General features: G+C 32.0%; 1 protein-coding gene across 2 annotated transcripts in view; it reads right to left on the reverse strand.

Moving 5' to 3' along the window:
- Positions 1–319: 319 nt before the first annotated feature.
- The window catches only part of cv-2 (crosveinless 2-secreting protein), a 43,065-nt gene continuing 20,295 nt past the window's right edge, over positions 320–23,089 (reverse strand). For both annotated transcript variants that reach the window (XM_085205199.1, XM_085205198.1), the window contains exons 3-8: positions 20,773–20,873; positions 9,789–10,059; positions 4,782–4,991; positions 4,213–4,463; positions 2,849–3,991; positions 320–2,651 (exon numbers count right to left, since the gene is read on the reverse strand). In XM_085205199.1, the coding sequence (XP_085061325.1) occupies positions 2,900–3,991; positions 4,213–4,463; positions 4,782–4,991; positions 9,789–10,059; positions 20,773–20,873 (1,925 nt within the window). In that variant the 3' untranslated portion in view covers positions 320–2,651; positions 2,849–2,899. The remainder of the gene's footprint in view (positions 2,652–2,848; positions 3,992–4,212; positions 4,464–4,781; positions 4,992–9,788; positions 10,060–20,772; positions 20,874–23,089) is intronic.

A 23,089-nucleotide genomic window follows, 5' to 3' on the forward strand; every position in this document is an offset into this window, starting at 1 on the left:
GTACAGAGTTTGATTTCTACAAATAACTATATAGTATAAGAAATTATGAATATGTACATACCAACGAGAGAGAAATTTTAAATAAAATCTGGCACCAGAAATATTATTGTAAAAGATTTTCGTAGATAAAAATAATGAATTCACTGTTTTTAAACCGGACGCCAAATTGTCCTAGATAATTTTGATGGCATTAATACAGAAGTTTGGCGTCACGCCAGTTAAGTAATGGGTCTATTAAAAATATCTTTCCGCTGTTAATAATAAAATGTTCGTAATATTTATATTATAGTTTAAAATGACATGAAATAAAAAGAACCCATGAGTATTATTTATTTATTATTATTATATATAATTCTTTGATCGTCGTATAATTTCCATGTTGACATACTAAGCGTCGACAATTATACAGCTAATATACATATATATGTACTTATTTAGGTATAAGTATATAAGATTTTCATCTTAGGAGTCATATAAAATAAAAGTTAAATAAACTACAATGGCTTCGATAACTTTATCGATTGAATTACATTTCAACTTTTATATAACCTTGCTAAACTTTTGTTTTGGCAGTTAATTCAGTTTTGTCTAATAAATATTTAAAAAGTTACATATGTGTGTAATATGTATGTATAACTAATTATATATTTCATTTAAACGACAGAAGAGAGCAATTAAATTAATATAGAAATATAAAATTGTCTACACGTGATAATAATGCAACACTTATTATAATAATATAATATTAATAATGTAAAATACATAATTAATATGGCGACTGCATTATCTAATAATAACAACTCAATTTAAAAAAATAACTTACTTATCAGGTCTACATAAAACGTAGACTCTTATTAAATAATATAAAGATAATAAAATAACGGGAATGCAAACAAAAATGATTACGAAAAATGAAAAACATATTAGCTGTTTAAAAAATAAGATTAAATTATAAATTACAGCCTAGACGTTTTGCTCATAGAGCATGTAAGAATTCTATGGAAAAAAAGAATCATACGATAATTATGATTTACTAATAAGATGAAAAAATATGTTCAATATAAGATGTGTTCAAAATAATTTCATAGATATTTTTTAATATACATAATTTACATGCTTTTGGCTTACGAATTAGTTCATCTTATACAGGGTGTCCCAGGAGTCAATGATAAGACGAAGACAGGTGATAGATCAAGACACCATGTATATATCATCTATAGTAATATAAGCACTGATAATTTTATAAGTATCACATTTGGAGCGACAACATACACACGACTGTATTAAGAGCAAGTCCAATACATATTTTTTATAAACTTTTTTTATATTCGTGGAAGTCGTCGACAGCAAATTATATTTAAAGCGGTAAAAGTATCAAAATAGATCACTTTCATCTTAAAATATGTTCTGATATTAGTAAGAATGGCACAAATAATTTTTATAATGTTATTTTCTATAGTCTTTGAACCTTTTAGCCTGAATTCTTTATTTCAGAAGGTCACGCTAATGTCAACTGAAGATTCAATAGCTCAAAGCACATACACTCAAGCACGCTTTAGATTTACGATGAATACGTGAGGTATAAATTTATAAGGACCAAACACGTTGTTTCGACGTTAAAATCAATGTCAAAAATTAAAATTCATTCATTGGTAACGCGTTTTAAAACTAAGTTTTAAATCGAGTCTTAAATATAAGTGTATACAGTATACTAATTACAAATATAATAAAAATAACATACTTGAATTATGTTTAGTGGAATTTTTAAATATGTACAGCTATAAATTATATACGTTCGTAACATTAGGATAAGAAACTCGTACATTCTAACATGTATATTTTCAACGAGTTCCTTTCTATTAGAGAAAAGTGAATTAGACTTCATGTCAAAGTATATACATAAGTATCTTATAATCGTGTTAGCTTCTTGGCTTTGGTTAGATCTAATATTTGATAAACAACTATCTACACATGAGATCTCAATTTGAACTATGATAACCAAACGTCTCTGAAGTCATATTCAAAATGTATTATCACACCTGTAGTTGATAGAATGTAATAATACATACAATTATATATGAGTAAACAGTCAAAAAATAAACAAAACCAACATAATTTCAGAAATAATTAATGAAACACATACTTTTAGCTCGCCCAAATATATGTAAGCCTAGTTAGACCAAATCTTAAACTGCTTTTTTCATATTTTTTGGCACCATCGTGACATGAACTTGTACTACTCTATTACAAGGATCATCGATTTAGCTCTTGCAGCTATAGGCACGAGCATCATATGAAAAATGTATAGAAATTTCTATAATTGGCTTTACTTCCTTTATATGAAAATATTTTAAAAAAATGATATTTGTAATAACTGCACTCATTCGTACAAATCTCATTCATTATACATTACATAGGAATGGTTAAATATATTTTATTTATTTATATAAGTATTCAGTTGCTGGTCACTTGCGAGGTATTAGTATGCTACAGGTGGTCTACAATTTGTATAACATTATAACAGAACTTGATAGCCTAACTATAAGTAGATTTATGAATACTGTTTATGTAAATAGATCTTCATTCCTAAATTAGTTACGCCATAAGCACAACCCACACGCAGGCCAGAATGGACTTGTCCCACTTACGTACTGTAAAAAATAAGAAAAATAATATATATATGACATTTAGCTATTTTATAGTATGTTTTGTATATTTTTTTATTTTTGTAAAGGTAAAATTTTTTTAGAAAAACAAATCTAAAATGGAACTTAAAATGAACCTATTGATATTTTATTCTTAAGTAAGTATATAAGTACTAGACGAAATTTCTAAAGCAGATCCTTACCTCGCACTTTAACACTGGCAGGACTGACTAGCATTTATGTTATCGCAAAAATTAATGAAGAATTGGAGGTGGAGGTCGAGAATGACTATTATTTCTTTGAGGTATACCGCTAAATCTAAACAAATCGTCTGTTTTTGCTTTCGCTCCCCGTGATGATCCTTTCTTGTCGCGGTGTAGCCATGATGGTGGTGGGCCTTCACACCAAGCAGCACGAGCCCAGTTAAGTGGCTCAGCTCCCACACGAGTACATTCCCTCGCATACGCCCTATATGCAGCACAATGACATCGATAGCCTGAACAACTGCATGCATCAAGGAGACAAGCTTCTTTATAATTGTGGGGATTCACTTTAGCACCACATTTTGCAAATGTATCATGCCGGTCAAATGCTCGGCACAATCGTCGGACTTTCGGTAATTTGGACTGCCTGCATCGAGAAATCCCACCAGGACGTTCTTGTCGTCGAGTGCAAGCGTGATGCCCGCCTACTCGCCATGAGGATCCGAATCTCCAGGTATCACTCAAAAGCTTGCCATCACGTGACCTCATATCGTCTCTAGCGACAGAGTTGAAATTGCCACATAGTCCACAAAGCTTTCCCTTATATGAGCTAGACACGGTCACCTCCAGAAACCCATCGCCATCCCATAACATCTGTACGCCTATATCGGACTTCAATATAACAGATCCGTTACTTCGATTTATTCCGGCTACTCCATCAATTTTGTGAGGAAGGCTAATTCTTTGTCCATTTACTTTAATTCGCATCCTTTTTCCCATGTTAATTTTTACAGTACCGATGCGGAGAGTTGCAGTGCGTGTCCATGATGAGTGTGAAGTATTCCTTGCATCATTTGATATTCTTATAGAAAACGTATGATTTTTACAATCCGATACCAGTTGATATTTGCAAGATCCTTGAAAGCTATAGAATTTTCCATCAAAAGTTTTGTAATGCGGATCTCCAAAAACTGTACATATTCCGTCAATGTCTACACACTTTGGACAGCATTGGCCAGGTAACTGTCGAAGAGTTTGATCAGGTGGACAGCTTAACGAAGGACAGCGTTCCATAGCACATCGTGGCTCACCTCCATGGCACTCGCAAGATTTGCAGGCATCCAACTGCCATGTTTCTCCATCCTGAAAAAAATAAATAAAACGTTAACAATTAATATGGATATATATGTGTATGTTTGTTTCTATTGTGGTGTACAAATAAAGTAATAAAAAAAATGACTAAGTAAATAATTATTGCTAATAATTTATTTAATAATATTTGATAAATAATATTTATTAATTAGAAATGATTAATTAACAGAAATTTGTTTTTTGTACAATATTTTAAATTTAAAATAGTGTACCTGATATGTTTTCCCTGCAATTACGCAAGCTGCTTTAGCTTCTTCTACTTGCGGACACTCAGGACAGCATTTACCAGGAAGAGGAGCCAGGGCACGGGCTCCGCATGTTAGCACTGGACAAGTGTGTCGCGTGCATACAGCTGTGCCGTTCATACACTTGCAATCGGTGCATGGATCCACTTGAAACGGACTAAGATGAGCATGATATTCCTTTCCAATTATACAAGGTTTCGGTGACGAAAATCCTGAAACTTAAAAAATAAATATAATTATAGGCTGTAATTAAAACTTTTATTTCAGTGAGTTAATAATTTAATAAATTACTATAGGTATAAGTATGTTGTTATTTTAAATAATATAATTTTTCATATGAAATAATAATCTACTATTATATTGCACAATAAAAAAAAATCTTGCTGGCCCACAATTATAAGAAGAACAATTGTATAAAGAACAGCGATAAGCTCTATAATACAAAAGCAACAAACAACTTAACAAAACACTTCAAAAGTGCTCGTGGCTCATATGGATCAATAATATTCGAGTTTTGATGGAATGTATAAACTTACTTGGAAGTATTTTGTCTGCTGTAGGATGCGTGCAACGTGGGCAGCATTCACCGGGCGGGGTCTGCTGTTGGGACTTCACGCAGGGCAGCACTGGACATGCCCGCTTAGTACAAGATAGGGCGCCGCGCATGCATCTGCAGGACAAACATGGTTCCTCTGGAATACGAACGTCGCGGCCCTCCCTCACTCGTTGTCCATTGATGACACATTCTAAAAAATAAAAACAATCGACATCTGTACTAATATAATAAAGAAATTAAGTTTGTAATGTATATTTATTTTTATATACATTACAAACTTAATTTCTTTAACATCTCTAATAACATTGTTAAGTCTATATGTTTTTATAAAGAATCCAATACTTTATTTCTTATTTAGTTCTTTATTTTTTGAGTAAAACTGTAATAGGAATTCGATTTTTTATTCATGTTCTGATTTAGTGGAATCTTAACTTATAAAATGAGCTTAAGAAATAAAACAAAAAAAAATTACATCAATATAATTTGTAGCAATCGTGCGATGAATCAATTAGTATTTAATGAATGAGAAGAAGGGAAGGAGAAAAGGCCGCACACGAAGAACCCTCGAGTCTGTTTGACCCACAAGCCTGATATCTCTACAATATCTATACTAATATAATAAAGCGGAAGAGTTTGTTTGTTTGTTTGTTTGTTTGTTTGTTTGAACGCTAAGATCTCTGGATCTACTGGTCCGATTTTCATTGTTTTTGTTTTGTATGAAAGCTGCATTCTTCAGAAGCGCTATAGGCTATATAACGTTACATTACACATATAAATTAATATATTTTAAAGTACATTCTAATTTGACATGCAATTTATTCTGCCATGTTAATAACAACCGTCGTTGCTACGCGACCGCTACCGCGACTTTTTGATATTCATCCTTATGAAAATAAATATAATAGTCACTTTTAGCATTTTATCTAGATTGAAATTATAGTTTACTGTATAACATTCTAATAAATAATTAAGGAGATGTCACTGATTCCAAATGACCTAGCCACCTAGCGGGCGGCACAGTATGACCGACGCGAACGGGCAGATGATGTTGACGGTTTTATAAATTTTCATACATTTTCGAACTTTATTTGTTGTTTATAATTAATTTAAAATACACTTTGATTCTCTTCTTATTTTATTTGATATTGCCCGCTAATTATACTACTTAATAGAGAGAAATGTTTAGTTATTTCGTAGAGTCGATATCTATGTACGCACGTACGGAAAACTTTAGGTACTTTTCCTAATATTAAGAATACCTATCCTTTAGTTACTTTTAATCCTTTTGTTAGTTCATTTCAATAACTCAGATATTTTTTTCTAATAATGTGTATCTACTTATTATTCTTTTTGATTATTTGAGCTTATATTTTCTTACTTATTCTATTGAGAATTGAAAATAATTTCATGAATATATTTAATAAATATTCTTATAGTTGAAGCAGGCGTAGCCGCGTCCGGGTCCACTAGTCTAGAAATACATATACACTTCTTCGGTGTATTCTGTCTTTAGTATAGTTCATAACATAATGTAAGGACAACGATTTCATATTATACCATTTTTGTTATATATTTTTATATACAGAAATTTAAAGGAATATATCTATTCTAATATATGTTTTAATTAACTTACATCTATATTAACAATCAATAAGCAAAAAACAAGTGTTATATCTAAAGTAACTCTTTGTGGCAAAATATCTCGTTGGCCCTTTATAGATACACAATTAAATATCTCGGTAGTGCATTTAAATCAGTTGATGGCTAACTGTTTGTTTATATTATTGCATTTTTTTGTAGTTTACTTGTAAACATTAAAAGTTAGATTATCATTATCATTATTATTATTATAAGTAATCTTCGTTTACTTCTGGATATAGGAAGCTGCTATTTTTTTTAACATTTGATTTTTTTTTTGTTTATTTATTTTTCTATATTTATGGTACCTACTTTGGGGTAATATCGTACGGATTTTTATGTGTTAGACCTAGAACAATATAACAAATAAAAATCTTAGCTTCAGTTTGCCCTAAATTAATGTTATATGGTGTAAATTGTAGATAATGAAAAGCTGCATAGCTCTAAATTTAGAACATGTACGAGCAACGGTGTTTGCTTTTTTTCATCTTCTAGTATTAAGACTTCAGTTCCCCATTTTCTGCCGAACTCTGGAGGCATTATGTGATAAGGAGCGAAACTCAACGCCGCGCTTTGCTTCAACACCAAAGCGAAGAAGTGAAAATATTAAAATATTTCATTTCTCGAGTGGGAATCGAACCCACCACCTATCGCACACGTTTGTGTCCCTGCGCCATAACAGGCCTGGTTTTTGCTTTTTAGTTTTTACTCTTGTAAAGTTACATTACTTACCTCTTTAGTTATTGCAATTGAATGCTATTTAATTCCTTTTGAAAATAAAAATTACAATGATGGGTTCATATTGATATGACTCGTTAATGGACTTAACCGAAATCATGAATGAATCGAACATTGAACGTTTTTTGTCTGACATTGTACGCGATTGTAATTTTAAATTCTCTTGAAGTAATTGGACACAATATGCAACCATGAATTAAACTTCAATTGGTGATATACGACGCATGCTGATGAAAATACGCAGATTATAGCAATTAAAATGAAGATTCCTTAGCACTTTTTAAAGTTTACTTATGTAATGTCCATAAAGAATTCAGTACACGCAACATGTGTGTATCACAAGCTAATTATTTTAATTTCTCGGGCCGTCGTCGCAGACATGGCCAATAACAACGATAGCACTTGAAACGCATTGAGAATTTTGATGAGTAAGCTTTTGTTTATACTCTTATTGAAAAAGGTCTGTGAAGCTTTAGAATTTCCAACAATGACAGAGAATACATAGTTCAAGTTCTGCTCAGAATTTTTATGTAAATCGCTGACTAAATGGATTGGTATTTATGTATTAATACAAGAGTTACCAAATATTTGTTTGTCTTCTCATTTTCTTTTCTTTTCCATTTTATATATTATTGTCTTTTTTATTTATTACAAGAATATATGAAAGAAAATTGTGTATCTTTTATAATATGCGCTTACAAATATGTTTCGTAGTACACAAAAGCCAGTATTATTACATATCTAAAAGCCATAATTATACATTATATATCTACAGTGATTCAAACTCTATTTATTGTATATAGACGCTATTTCATCCTGTCCCAAATAAAAAAAAGAAACTTCTGCGCCTGATAAGGCTGTAATTGAAAAGAAATAAAATATAAAAGAGGCAAAAAGCCTAATGCACCGTTGAGATCGTAAAACAAACAAACACTGGGCACACCTCGACGTTCCCGCAGCCACGCGGACGTCGGCCGCTTTGAGCAGCAGACAAAAACCCACCCGCCTCTACCTTTTAAGTAGGTTGTTAACTTTTTGATTTATGGTCAATAATAGAGATGCAAACGCCGTGGGAGACTTCCCAGCCATTAGAGATACCTTTATATATACATACATACATATGTCTATATATGGACATCATTTCAACGAACCCCCGTGAACATAATAAGATCTCATTTTGTTTAAAACAAAAGTATTCTTTGTTATACGAACTTATTAGAGTTTATTCGTATCAGATGAGCAAATATATTATGGGTGGTCTACTTTAAGTAATAATTTTCAATGATTACAAAATTACATTTAAATGTTCTTGATATTTACCTAAACTTTTAAATGATGAATGCATACATATAGCTACTAATACTGTCTATGACAGACAGTGCTTTTAGTTTTGAAAAATAAAAAAAAATTGACATATAATTAAAATAACGTGTTAAAATAAAATAAATTTAATTAAATAAATGTCTCAGCTGCACAAAGATATAATGATTTATCCATAACAGTGTACCAACATAAGAAATCCATTTGAGTTTTTATTAAAAAAGACAAATCAATAAGTCAGCTCGTCGCCTTAACAGTCATCGAAGTAATATGTATGGAGCTGAGAGGAACGAATTATTATGGGCGAGTTGTCCATTGTCTACAGATACTTTAAGCTACTGCGTAACGTCTTGTGTGTTATGCTATTGTCAACCTCGGCGTGTGGGCGAGCTGGCCACCTCGGAACAAGCGCTCGTCTTAGGATAATCAAACGTGGCAAGGACGTTAAATACTTACTTACTTACCTACTTATATTGTACAAGATATACGAGTGCTCGAGCTAAAACATCAACTTCAACAGCCAATACAAACAATACGCTTAAGTACAGAGAATGAAAACATTAAATAATTTTATAATTAAAGAGAACCAAGCTCCGAGGTTCCTAAGAATATTCTCGACCAGCCCATTGGTAATGAATAAAATATACTGGCAATAAAACGATAGTTTGGAATGTGTCGGCCATTTTCAAAAGCCATTTTGTACCGTCATTTCATCTCGAAAATTACTATTATTCAATTAAGAATTAATAAACTTGTTAAAGTTTAGGAGCGGACGTAAATTGCTTGATTTTTGGTTTTATTAAGTTCGCATGTCGGCTTGTGTTTGTTTTGGAATGAGATTATAGGTGTTTTTTTGCGAAGCGCGCGTCTGGGTGGGCGCGCTCCGAGACAGGGCTGCGCCAGCCCCGCTCGGCAATTATAATCGTTGATCACCACATATCTGGGTACTGGTGGTGGGATCACGCAGCGTGAAATAGGGAATGCATTCTTTTAAAGTTATTATATTTATTTATTTCTTATGCTCAGAGAACTTGACTGTGGCAAACATTTAATAAATTGATAAACGATATTGAGGAATCTATGAATGGAAAAATATAAATGGGACTTTTAATGATTTAATTATTAAAACTGCTTAGATTTCTATTAATCATCTGAATTCGTTCATATGCAAATTTTTTCGGATACGATATCTATTTTCAGACTTAGATTTAGTTGGCTTTTATGTTTATTATAAAGTATTTCAATGTATATTCACATATGTAAAATAAAATAATAAAACAGAAATATTAACCTTCACAGACGGGACAATTGTAATGCGTATGCCTTTGATGTTTCGGTCTGTCGCACGGCGCGTAGCATTCTGGTCGTGATATGGTGACAACGCCGGCCTCGCAGCGCAGCAGACGCCCGTCTTCGTTCCATTCAGTATGGGAGAGGTATTCAGTACCATTATACCAGCAACCTTTACATCGTGCACAGCAACCCTCACGAGGCATGATCACCGCACAGTCATCCATTAAACTGCACTCTTCTGCACCTTTCCGACATTCCACAAAGCCATTCTGGAAGAAATAATTTCGGAAATTAAAAATGAATTGTTTTTATTTTAAACGTGAAATACGTTTATATACATGGGGTATTACCGTATTAGGTATATACCTATCAAAATTAAGCGAATTTATACCGCCCAAAGTTCAGTATTATATTCAAATAGGTATGTAGTTATGCAAAATGAATAAAAACAATAAATTTAACATTTACGACTAGGTACTTTGTTTTTTATTACTGAATATTTATATTTGGACATGGTGTTGAATTTTTTGAGCGTTACATAATGAATGTGCAAATATTTTATGCTTAACGATTGTACGAGTATGTACATGTATATAAAGTAATCTAGTTTTACGTATGAATTGTTAGCGACGAAGCATATAATAATTATATGTTCATCATCATCATCACGATCATCAACAGCCATCTTTTGTCCACTGCTGGACATAGGCCTTCCACAATTCTCGCCACCACACTCGATCTTCAGCTTCATTTGTTATAATATTAAAAACATATTTTTAACAATTTATATTGCTCAATAATTAATAAATAATATTTGTTATAAGCTATATTAAATATATTTAACAAATATACATACATATGTCTAAATAAACACTGTTCTAAGAATATATAAATATATTTCCAAGGATAAATTTTGTTAGACACCAATATCGTTTTCGTTCGCCAGTTCAAATATTAGCAATGATGAATATTTACACAAATCTGTATATATATATATATATATATACTAGCGGCCCGCTCGCGGTTTCACCCGCGTGAACTATGTTATTATTAATTTCTGTCTCCATAACTACGTCCTAGTGACGTCTATGCAAAATTTGAGACTCCTAGCATTTGTAGTAACGAAGTTTCATACAAACTTTCGACCCCAAAAACAACCCGTTAGAAGTCGAATATTGCAAATTCCCGTCTTAGCGAGCACCTACGTCCTATAAATAACTCCTATGCAAAATTTGAGATTCCTAGCACATGTAATTTCTGAGATTTCGTGATGAGTGAGTGACCTTTCAATTTTATATATATATACATCATAACTTTTAACACCAAACAGTGTGCTCCTAATTAGTATGTGTCCATGGCCCTGGACTGTAATAGCCTCGGCTGTAGCCAGTAACGAATATACTCGTAGTACGTGACGATATGACGATAGTCCTAAAACACACCATAAACGGTCGGTTCAAGCTGACCTCCATAAGTTCGCTTGCCAAGTCTGTATCGAGAGCGTGGCTAGTCTGTGATAGTTATTGACAGTTTGTTTTCGCACACATTTTTATTACATTGTTTAAAATTATTTGTTTTTTATATTTAAATATTTTGTACAAATATTTGAGCTTCGTACGTTTTAACATGACTGACAGAAAGCCTATTTCTACATCTACTTAAAAAAAAATGGCCATTTATACAGCAAAAAACGCGTATTTCGTAACTGCAAGGAATCAAAATTCATAGGGTACTTCCGGTTGATCTAGAATGAATTATGAAATTTGGCAGGCAGCATCTACAGGTAGTACCTACCTACTATTTTAGGTGTTAATGTATAGTTTTCAAATTATTAAAAAAAAATGACAACTGTACATTTGTCGTTAAATTCTTAAAAATAATAGCCTTAAAAGGAGGCAAAATTTGGTATTAAAGCCGCTGGTTGAAGAGAGGTTGGTTGATCAGATGAAAAGGCAAGGCTAAGCCTGAATTTCCGCCCGAGCCCGACTCGGGCTTGTCCGGTTATTTTTTGTCAATATGTAATGTACTAAGAATGCTAGAGTATTATGGTTTATTTATGCCACAGATTTTGGTTGTGGCTTTCTTATTCCTTTTCCTCCTGCGTTTTTCTTGATTAGAATTTGGTTTTTGTATATGAGACTACAATACTTAACTGAGTGTAAGCTTGATAAATACAATATTTTTTTAGTAATTTGCAACATAATTAAAATATTTACAACATAATTAAAATATTTCTTTAAATTAGTATGGTATATTAACATATTTATACATATATTGCTTATATGCTTTTACAGACACACCTTTGTTTCTATTTTAATAAATGAGTGTAAGTTATCTGTTCTGTTTTATGTGCGGTACATTATAATAAATAATGAGTAGTCGACAGATTTAAGCACAATTATTTTTAGACAACGTAAATATTCTTCTAATAGATTCTCACTTCAAAGAGCCGCTGTAGAAATTCGGTTAAAGTAATGAAAGGAATAAACATGAAGGTATTTAGCTTTTAGTGACCTAGTAAATGCAATTTTCCACGAAAAAATATTTAAGCATGAAAGTTAAAATAAATGTAATGAATGAGTTTGCAGAAATAAGTATCTAGGTAGGTATGTATTTTATTTCAATGATATTTGAGGTAAAATAAATATACCTAACTTATTAATCGTTTAGGTTTGATCTGATCCTAAAATGCCAAGAATTCACAAGCAGCTTGTTCATTTTGCCTTGAAAACACCTACGTTTTATTCGAACGAGATCACCAACGTAATTTGGTAATATAACCCCGAAAAAACACATAATAACTACTGATAGAAAAAGGTTGTAGAGAACATTGCTGCAAAAAATTATTAAAAAAACTAAATTAAATACATTTCAAGTTTGGACATTTAACTAGATTTGACAATTGACAGTGACAATTTCGTATTAATCCATCAATTCCGTAAGTATGTTTCTTATTATTATTCTTACTTTAGATTATATAGATTATAAAAAACGTATTTACTGTAGTACGTAAGCTTTGTTAGGTAAGTAAATAAAATTAGACAATATATGAATAATTCACTTTGAGACCATTCGTACCACAGAAGCACTGGATGTGAATTCGATTCCCCCTCAATTAAATAAAATAAAATATTTATTTAAATTGATATATCCATTTTCTTCGCTCTAGTGTTGAAGCAAAGCGCGGCGTTAAGTTCCCCCACTCAACACGCAATGCCTCCAGAATTCGACGGAAAGTGGGGAACGGAGTGTCTTGACACTACGAGTCCCTGACCTCTGCCTAGCCTGTAGTGTGCGGGATACAGCGTGAAGCTGAATTTTACATAAAATAATAAAAATATACATATTGAATGCTATCAGCTTGTCTCACTGTCTACGGAATTTACGTTATCTACTCCTTAGAATAACAACAATGCTTGTGTCATATTGATTTGTCATAATAAGATAATGCTTCCACAGGTGGAGTATGCTGGATTTTTGAGTTAATCCTTTCCTCATACGATGTCCTTCCTTACAAAGTTCCCTCAGAATGTATGTTTAGTTACCTATGTATTTAACTAGACTAAAGAGAGACGAGAGTCGAGAGAGAAAGAGACAATAATATTTTTTTTATAACAAAATAAAATTGTAATGTAATAATTATAAACAATAAATGTCATTATTTTATTTTCTTTAGAAGCTAATCCTACTTATATTATTAACTTTATGAGGATCAACGGATATTTATTTCTCTTTCAAATAAAAACTATTAAGTAAATGTTAATGGCATTTATATTTATTAAAACGTAATCTAAGTGATATTTTCGCGACTGCTACTAGAATTGAAAGAGTTGCATGATTGTACCTAATGCATAGTGAAAATGTTCTCTTAATAGTTCTAACGTCTAAAAAGCATCACATATCCATTTATTACCATATTAAATATTCAAAACTACAATACAAATATAATTAGGTTTTATGCAAATTACTTAAATAAACTACATTATTTCCTGTAATTGATTGTTTTTAACGAAAATCCGTAGGCTCATTTTTATAACCTTTTTTATTATAAAATCTATCTCATTGTCATATACAATAGACTTTAAAGCTGAAATACAATACGTTTATCTAGCAATTAATGGGCCATACAGAAAAATATGGGACTGAGAAATACATAATAGATTGACAAAGATTAATTCTTAGATTCTTAGATTTTCAACGCATCGACATTGCATTCATTGCATCGACACCAGAGCGAAGAAATGAAAATTAAAAATTTAAATAAATATTTAATTTCCTCCAGTGGGATGGAACCCACAACCAGTCGCGTTTATAGCCACACCCTCGTGCTTCTTTGCCACGACTGGCCTATAATAATTATAATTCTACGTTTCTACAGAAAAATGGGCAATGTGGCAATGGGCTGGTCACATTTGCCGCAGAACCGATGACTGTTGGGGTAAGAGTAGAGTAGAGACCACGCTTTCTAGAGTAGAGACCACGTCTCGGCAAGCGTAAGATAGGACGTCCTCCAGCTAGATGGGGTGACGATATTAGCAAAGTGGCGGGCAGCGGCTGGATGCGAAGAGCTGAAGATCGAGCTCAGTGGCGTGCCATTGGAGAGGCCTATGTCCAGCAGTGGACGAGGACAGGCTGATGATGATGACAGAAAAATATATTATTGCATATAATTTCGGAACACATGGAATGTAGGCTCTAGGCTAGCAAAGCTAGGCTTACAATTCGACTTATATGATTCATATTTATACAAAATTTAAAACATATAAAATGAGCCAGTAATTTATTGTTATAATATATGAACATTTTCTAAGTAGTAGTAGTAGTAAGAGTAGTAAGAGTAATTTATTGTTTTAATATAATACATTTCCTAAGTTTTATATTTTTATATATATTTTAAATATCGGTACAACAGCAGATATGCCACATCCCGTATCATATAAACGACCAAAATTCGTCACTTCCGAATCTAAATAATTAATTATGTTGTAAATTGTATTATCATTGTAACGCCATTCTTATATTTAGAGTTAAAGAAATTGCAATACATATAAGTCTTTAAGTGATAAAAAAATATATTTGTGTTGCTTATTGAGGCTTCGTGGCGCTGTACAAGGGAGTGATTGTTGTGGGTTCGATCCCTACTCGATGGAATGAATTATTATTTCTTAATATTTTAATTTCTTCGCTCTGGCACCAAAGCTCGGTAAAAAAAGCTCGTCAAAATGCAACTCCTCGAAAAACACGGTGAAAAGTGTAGACAAGGTTCCCTCTGAGTACCATGCTGTACGCGGGATACAGCGTGAAGCTGATTTAATTTGATTTCATTTGTGTGTGTGTGTGTGTGTGTGTGTGTGTGTGTGGGTGTGTGTGTGTGTGTGTGTGTGTAATACCAATAAAAATAACACATAAGTTTAGAAGTTCTAAATAGCATTATAATTATCGTTATTTACGTGTCACCTGCGAAAAAATCACGCTGTTGTGAATAAATCGTGGACGTTAACATAATATTCGTTTTAAAAGGTACTTTATTTGCCAATTTACATAATAGATTCAAACGAGGCACAGACTGCTGGGGGACGAACGCTAGTGATTTAGCAAAGAATTTTTCTTTATAAGGTTTTCTGATTTTTATTGATCTAATTGATATGTGATTTTTTGTGTTTTCTTGATATACATACAATTGGATTTTACCTTATAGAATGTTATAATCTAAATTTGGTCAGAATATAATATACTATATATTGCGTTTTATCGTAAAATTATAATGTATTATATATTTAGCTTCTTGGACTTCATATATTGGTACGTTGGTAAATAAATGATTAAAAACTGCAAAAACAGGGCTAGTTCGAATTATTTTACATAAAACTGATTACATAACACATTATCCTCCAATTCGAATTCGGAAAAATTCAGTGAAAAGTGAGGAATAAAGTGTCTTAACACTAGGTTCTCTCTGCCTACACTGCATATATTTCCTTCGATATAATTTCGTCTAAAATATGCATATTGACGTAGTTAGTATACTCTGAATCTATGATAGTGCATGTTCTATATTTAATTACACTAATGAAGTGATTAATATGTAAAAGCACATTATAGTTTATATTCATTCGGCATTATATTATATTAAAAGTTTCTAAAATTAAGAATAACACAAAAAAGCGAAATAAGTATAGCAATGTCAAGACCAATATCCGCATTTAAATTTTCGGTTGCTAGGCGGATAAAAAGGAAGCTTAAAGATTTCATGATTCTCCACATCTTTTACATCGAAAAATCAGTTATTTCTCTAATATACCTGATGTTAAATTCCAAATGTTTTTTTATATTCTTCTATTGCATTTAGTATTAGAATTTTGCATCATAGCAAAACATAACAACAATATGTTTCATATGTGGCGTGTAAAAAATACACGTTGCTAGAAGAACCGGTGCGACCGCATACCGCGCGCGCGCTCGCGGCAAGGCCTTGCCGGCACCTGCGCCCGCGCAGCTCGCGCTCTCCACTCACCCACTTTCACGTTTGGACTTGCGCCGAGTGCCGACATCGCACATCGACTTTATAAGTACTTACTGTTATCATGTACGTTGCCATCTCACTGATTTCATAGTATGGCTATACCAGAAATAATACTAGTAACCGCTAAACTTAAATATTTTTTTAGTCTTTTTTGGTATTTCCTGTTAACAAATGTTACTTAATAAGTTAATTTTTAATTAAATAATTTTATTTAGCTTTTATTTAGTACAAATCAATTATCTCAAGAATGAGTAAAGCTTTCAAACTAAAATTAATATAAAATATCCAAGTTTACGGCCCCTAGTAGCACCCAAAATAAGTTTTTAAGTCAACGCAAACAAAAGATACCGCAACACGTACGAAAACATTTTGCCGCATTTTAGTATGAAAATCCGGAAAAGGGAAATTTATAGGAATATAATAGTAGGAATATAATAATGGAATCCTCGATGATTGAGACCAACTCGCATTTGACCGATTTTTTTAATTACTTTATTTTCTGCTTTAAAGTTCATGTTTGTTGTAATTGGAAAAATTACTCTAAAAATATTTATTGTAATAATCAGCCTGTATCGTCCATTGCCATACTTGGTTCTCAAAATACTCAAATAGGTATTTACGTACTTTAAGTACTCCTTGAAGAATCCAAAACTTCATCTATGTATAATGTGTATACAATCTATGTATAATCGTTTACACCTCTTTACGCCAAGACTTTATCTATCTAATACGTCACCGTCTCTAATATGTATACCTACTAAATAAATAGGTAGGTACCTAATATAAACAAATAAAAATATTTTTTTGTTAAATAGAAGAAATTTATACGGTTCCTTGCTTCCAATGGTGTATTAATTAATTTTAAGAAAGTAATAAACTATAGGGTTTGTTTTTTTTCCTACATTTCTTAGTTAGGAGTTATATGTTTGCTATTACGATTATAAGGCAGTTCTTGTTGCAATCTTATTATTTGATTTAGGAAGTTAATATCATGAAGGATTTGAACCCTTTGCTTTCACAGTCCGGTGGGCATATACCTAGTATATCACCAAATAATAAGGGCAAAATATCGAAATAGCTTAGTAAACAAAATGTCTGTTGTAGGTATACAAAATAGCAAGAATAGTTGCTCGAACAACTTTATATCGCCGAGTGTCCTAAAGTGTTATTGAAAATGAAAAATTATGATGATAAAAATAAAACCCGACTACTGATAATCACGCTCTAAAAACAAGAAAACGCTCTGACCTGGAATTGTAATGTAAACTATTCAATATATTTATGGTCTATTTAATAAATAACATTCGCGTAATACATGTTTAAGAATTAAATATAGGTATATTATTAATTGTGAATTTTGTATATTTTGACACTATAAAGGAAATCAAAATTAATAAGGTCCCTACTTCCGGTTAACCTACAATTTTCAGGAAAAAATCTTAAAACTATACATTTGTGGTTGAATTCTAAAAAATAATAGCCTTAAATGGGAGCAAAATTTTGATTAAAGCCGCTAGTTCTAGTAAGGTATCAGAAGAAAGGGTTCTGGCTAAGCTAAACCTGAATTTCAGAAAAACCTCAAAACCTCCAATTTTTGTTAGAAGTCTTGGAGTTGTTCAGATATGGAATTGGAAGCCTAGGTAGGTAGGAAGCTTGTCCGGTTTTTGAAACTAAGTTGCCAAAATCATTATTTTAAAATTTAAATTAAAACTTACGACGCAAGCTCAGCCCAGAAAGTTCAATCAACGTGTTAATAATAATTGACATGATTCATTAAAGCAAGCGGTGCGCGGGAGCCAAGAGATGCTATCAACAGCTACTGGGTTGCATAAAAAGCTAATAGTACCTTCCGGTCTATATCTCTGGTCACATCTACGGCCTATACTATATTATAGGTACTCTATAGGACTAATGGCACATTCGATAAAGATATTCCGCAATACACTGTAATAAATCTATTGAAACATTATTCTTTTTTGTATGTATTTCTTCAAAAAAAAAACCAAATTATAAGTTTCAATCGGGATAACATCCCGTGGCCGGTATGTGGCACGCGACAAAAAAGCCCATTAGGTAAGCAAATGTATATTTTAATACAGAATAAGCGATAAATCTCGCGATGGGCTTTCGAATTCCGCGCAAGTCATCCGACGAGGTGAGATCGACTGGGAAATACCACACACGTATACGTACCAAGGTGTACAACCTTACTTACGTTCATAGTGATGTCGTGTCTGCCAACTATGCGCGGTTAATGTTATTATTATGTTTATATATGTGCTTTATAAAGTAACACATAGTAATCGGTATACTTATATTTTATCGATTGTATTTCTGTATATTTCAAATACAATATTTCACAAAAAATCGCTAATTAGGCCAACGGCTTGCATTATTGCTCGCGACGTTGATTTCCGCCACTCAACCTACAATGTCACCAAAATTTGGCGGAAATGGGGAACGGAGTGTCTTAACACTAGGTTCCCACTGCCTACCCTGCTGTATGCGTATGTGCCTGCTGTATATAGCGTGAAATAAAAATACAATTAACCCTATAATTACATGAGTAATCTATTAACATCTTACATATGGGAAATGTAGGTACGGCCGATCCACCTGTACCTTCATCTGGTACCCAAGCGCCACACGTGTTTCGCACACTTAATCACTTGCAGTGCACTTAAAACAGCAGCGTGACATCCACACCAGCACGTATTACCGTTCGCAATCGTTCATAGCAAAACAATCAGTAATATTATATCTATTATTTTGTAATGTTTATGTCTTGCTTTCACATCCGCAATTAGATTCCGTTATTGTTATCCATTTTTTTTTTTAAAGTAATGCTATAATAAAATTTATATTTTTAAGCATTTTGCATTTTCATCTATGTAAGAGACGTTCCTACTTGGGTGGTAGAAGCAAATGATATGCTATATTTAGTGGCAACTGATTTCTGAACACTAGTAGATTGTTAAAAAAACCAGCCAATTGCGAGTCGGACTCGCCCACCTAGGGCTCAGTACAAATTGTAAGTCAACGGAAGGTACAACTTATAAAAAATAATTTTTCTCATGCACTAATTTGTAGAAATTCTCTTGCCAAATTTCATAATTACATGTCTACGGGAAATACGTTATAAATTTTAATAACGCGGCGAGTAAAGTTGACAAACTTGAGTTTTGTATGCAACGAACTACAAATATGAGATTATTAATTAAAATATAATCATTTTTCTATAAAATACCTAAATTGTTTAGTTTTTGGATTTATTTCTTTGTTCATAACTGTAGGTCCACGGGAAGTTTTCTATAGGTTTTGATTACAAGGCGAGATTCATACAAAATACAACAAAAACAATGCACAAATGCTTGTATCTTTTAAATGCGTTACCTCCAAAGAAACTGAAAATTTAATGTTAATTTCAGTTTCATCTCAAAATAAATAATTTTGACAGATGGATAACAAAGTGATCCTTATATAGGTCCTTTAAGGTACGGAACCCTAAAAAAATCCCAAAAAAAATACACATTTATACTTCATATGACATTAAATTGAATATGCCACGCGTATAAAGTAGTAAAGTAGTTATTAAAGAATCTCAGAAGGTCACTAATCAAATTATTGCTTATTGTCTCAGTGTGAGCGCGTCGCACGTGTGAGTTACCATTACTATTCACTGCTGTAAGCGTGGTAAATTTATTTTGTGACAGCCGACGTACTGTAGGCATACAAACGTAGCTTAAACAAAACTTGAAAGACAATTATCAGCGAAGACTACTTACAATGGTGCTTTTTATGCTGCGAGAACAACTTACATAGAAATGTTTATCTCCGCCGCTTTTGAAGTTTATCTAATAAATACAGCTAGAGATGCCAAATGGTTCCGTACATACATACATAATTTGAAGCCCGTCGTGGCGAAGGGGTGAAAAGTGTGACAGTGAACATGATAGTGTCTAGGTTCGATTCCCAGTGGAGGAAATGAATTTTTTTTGTTTATTTCGGCGAGAAATGAGGATGGAGTGTCTTAACACTAAGTTCTCTGCCTACCCTGCACAGCGTGCCGCTTACAAAAACAAGTATGTATGTACTGCTATAAAAATATATTTTATTTTAAGAAATTTCAATTATTCGACTAATTTGATATATCTGTAACTATGCCAACACTGTAGGTACACGAAAAAACTAAAAATATGTTACAGTGATCTGTAATTTAATTGCTTCATTAAGTTTAAATCGCTTATCAATAAGTAAATAATCCTATATCGAGATAGCTAACGAAAATATGGGTATTAGAAAAAATATTATTAATTAGACATAGAATTAGATATATAAATATAGTTATAGTAGCTTATCGACTCATCGCAAAAGTTGTGAATTTTAATCCATTTTAAAATAAAAAAATGCACAGCTGTGCTATGAATATAAAAGTTAATTTGAAAAACAATTTATATACCTTACAGATACAACGAAAGCAACTACTCCAATCTTGTTCTAGCCTTTCGTCCTGGAGCCGTACAGTTTCACCTTCGTTCGAACAGGGTGCTCGTTGTCCTTCTAAAAAAACAAACATTAATTACTTTCAAGATAAATCTTAATTAGGTGGCGACCATTACAAGTAAATAGGGAAAATTCTTTATATTCTCTACATATGTTGTCAGCTTTCCATTTCCACTCTCCCACTTCCGCCGAATTCTACAGGCAGTGGCAAAACTCTACCATGTTTATCAATAAAGAAAAATCAATATTAAACAAAAACATTCAATAATAAACTTGAAATCATTTTGGTAAGTTATGTTCATACAAAATGACGAACACTATATTGCCGGATATAATTTAAAATAGTAAAGAAGAATTAATATTACAAATAAATATTGCGTAATTCTTGCATTTAAAATTAAAATTCACTAAAATGCTGTACTCCGAACATAACGTCCTTCATCTCAAAAATAAGTGCAAAATCGGTACTTAAAACATATAATACACTTAAAATTATAATCAATCTTTATAATCAATAAGGAGTTTAACGGAAAAACACGAAACTAGCAACACTAAAGTGTTGGCACACGTTTCGAAGTGTTTCTCTCGTTACGTAAAATAATTTCTGCGTTCAATTTGGCGGGTGGTGCCCACATGATGGTAGCTGTCGGCTGTCGCAGCCGTTCGATGATGAAGACCTTGATGAAGCCACAGATCCGCATTCTTATAACGTACCGAATCGGCGCCACCGGCCACCGGTTAGCGGTTACTAAGTTGTACGTAAATATTTTGGTAATTAATATATGCTCGACTCAAACACTGCGATCCCACAGACGATAAATATGCGAAACATTTTTCGAGTATTATTAATGAATTCACAATTTAATGCTTAAATCCTTATGTTTATATATCCATTTTTAATTCGATATATACAGTCTACTTGTTATGCAATGATGTTAGTTGGATGTAATTATTAAAAATTATTAATTGTCTAATCTGTTACATTCGCCATAATAAAAGTAGTATTTTTCTCTCGTGTCGTATCTCATAGCAACAAGCAGATTTCAAGGTTGACGAATATTTGAATAAATTCACTAGATTGTAGTAAATTAAGGAAGTAGAAGTTTCTTTATTGAAACATTAATATATATGGCGTTATAATCTATAGTGGAAAAATACATACTAACAAATAATTAGATCTTTTTAATATAATGCAATTTATACATATGTTTTTTAACTAAAAAAAGATATAATCGATATTTACATTGATTTCTATAGTTACAAAATATAATCTTAAACCGGACTTCCCATAAGTAACAATGCAAACATTATCGATTATGCTGTATTTTAATACACGAGTCTGGTCGCCCTTTACGGATTCTGAGAACATCTCGAAAAGAAACTTTTATCCATCATAATTCAGTACAGTAGAGATAAGAACTTAATACCTAATAAATTAACCTTATACTTAATGTATATCGCTTTAAAAACGCTTTCAAGCCTTACAATGTTTTCCTGGAAGCTTTTAAACATATTATGGAAATTGTCTAAGGCAAAGAATATTGTTTTTAGTTCTATTTGTATACACAAGCCGATATTAAATCATGGAATGATTTTTGAAAAATATGATTATTATTTAAAGTCAAATTAAAAAATATTTTAAGTGAAAAATACATGAGCTTCCCGCTGTATCCCGAACACAGCAGGGTAGGCAGAGGGAACCTAGCGTTAAAACAATCCGTTCCCCAAAATATTGTAAACTCAAAAATACTTCGTTAATAAAAGAAAATATCTGAAAAATTACAGATAAAACAAATATACATTACTTAGCATTGAATGTATACAGATTAAACATTTAACAAACACCTTGTCAAATTGTATTCAACTACAACCCACTTACTCTGAATTACAGCGCGAGATTGTTATTTTATTTATTGCCTGAATAAAGTACTTAAGAAATAGTAATCTATTAAATACAAATAAAACAAATACGATTGCAATCAAATGCACTTATAATTATGAGATTTTGTCTCGATTTATTTTGTTATTTATCTTTTGCAAATGCTATTTGCAAAATTTTCAAGATGGACGTCTATAATTTTCTGTACTGCTAAAGTTAGAAACTCTCATAATATATATTTTTTATAATGCAAACAATGATGACATTATAGCACAAATATTCGATTAATTTAATTTCATATTTATTATTATTTTCATTTCGAAAAATATTGATATTTAAAATCTGTTAAATATAACATTTTTACAAGTCTATGAAGTCCCTGATAAAGCTATTA

Source organism: Heliconius melpomene, chromosome 20, assembly GCF_056956725.1.
Source record: "Heliconius melpomene rosina isolate 202511_hmr_F chromosome 20, ASM5695672v1, whole genome shotgun sequence".
Lineage (NCBI taxonomy): Eukaryota > Metazoa > Arthropoda > Insecta > Lepidoptera > Nymphalidae > Heliconius > Heliconius melpomene.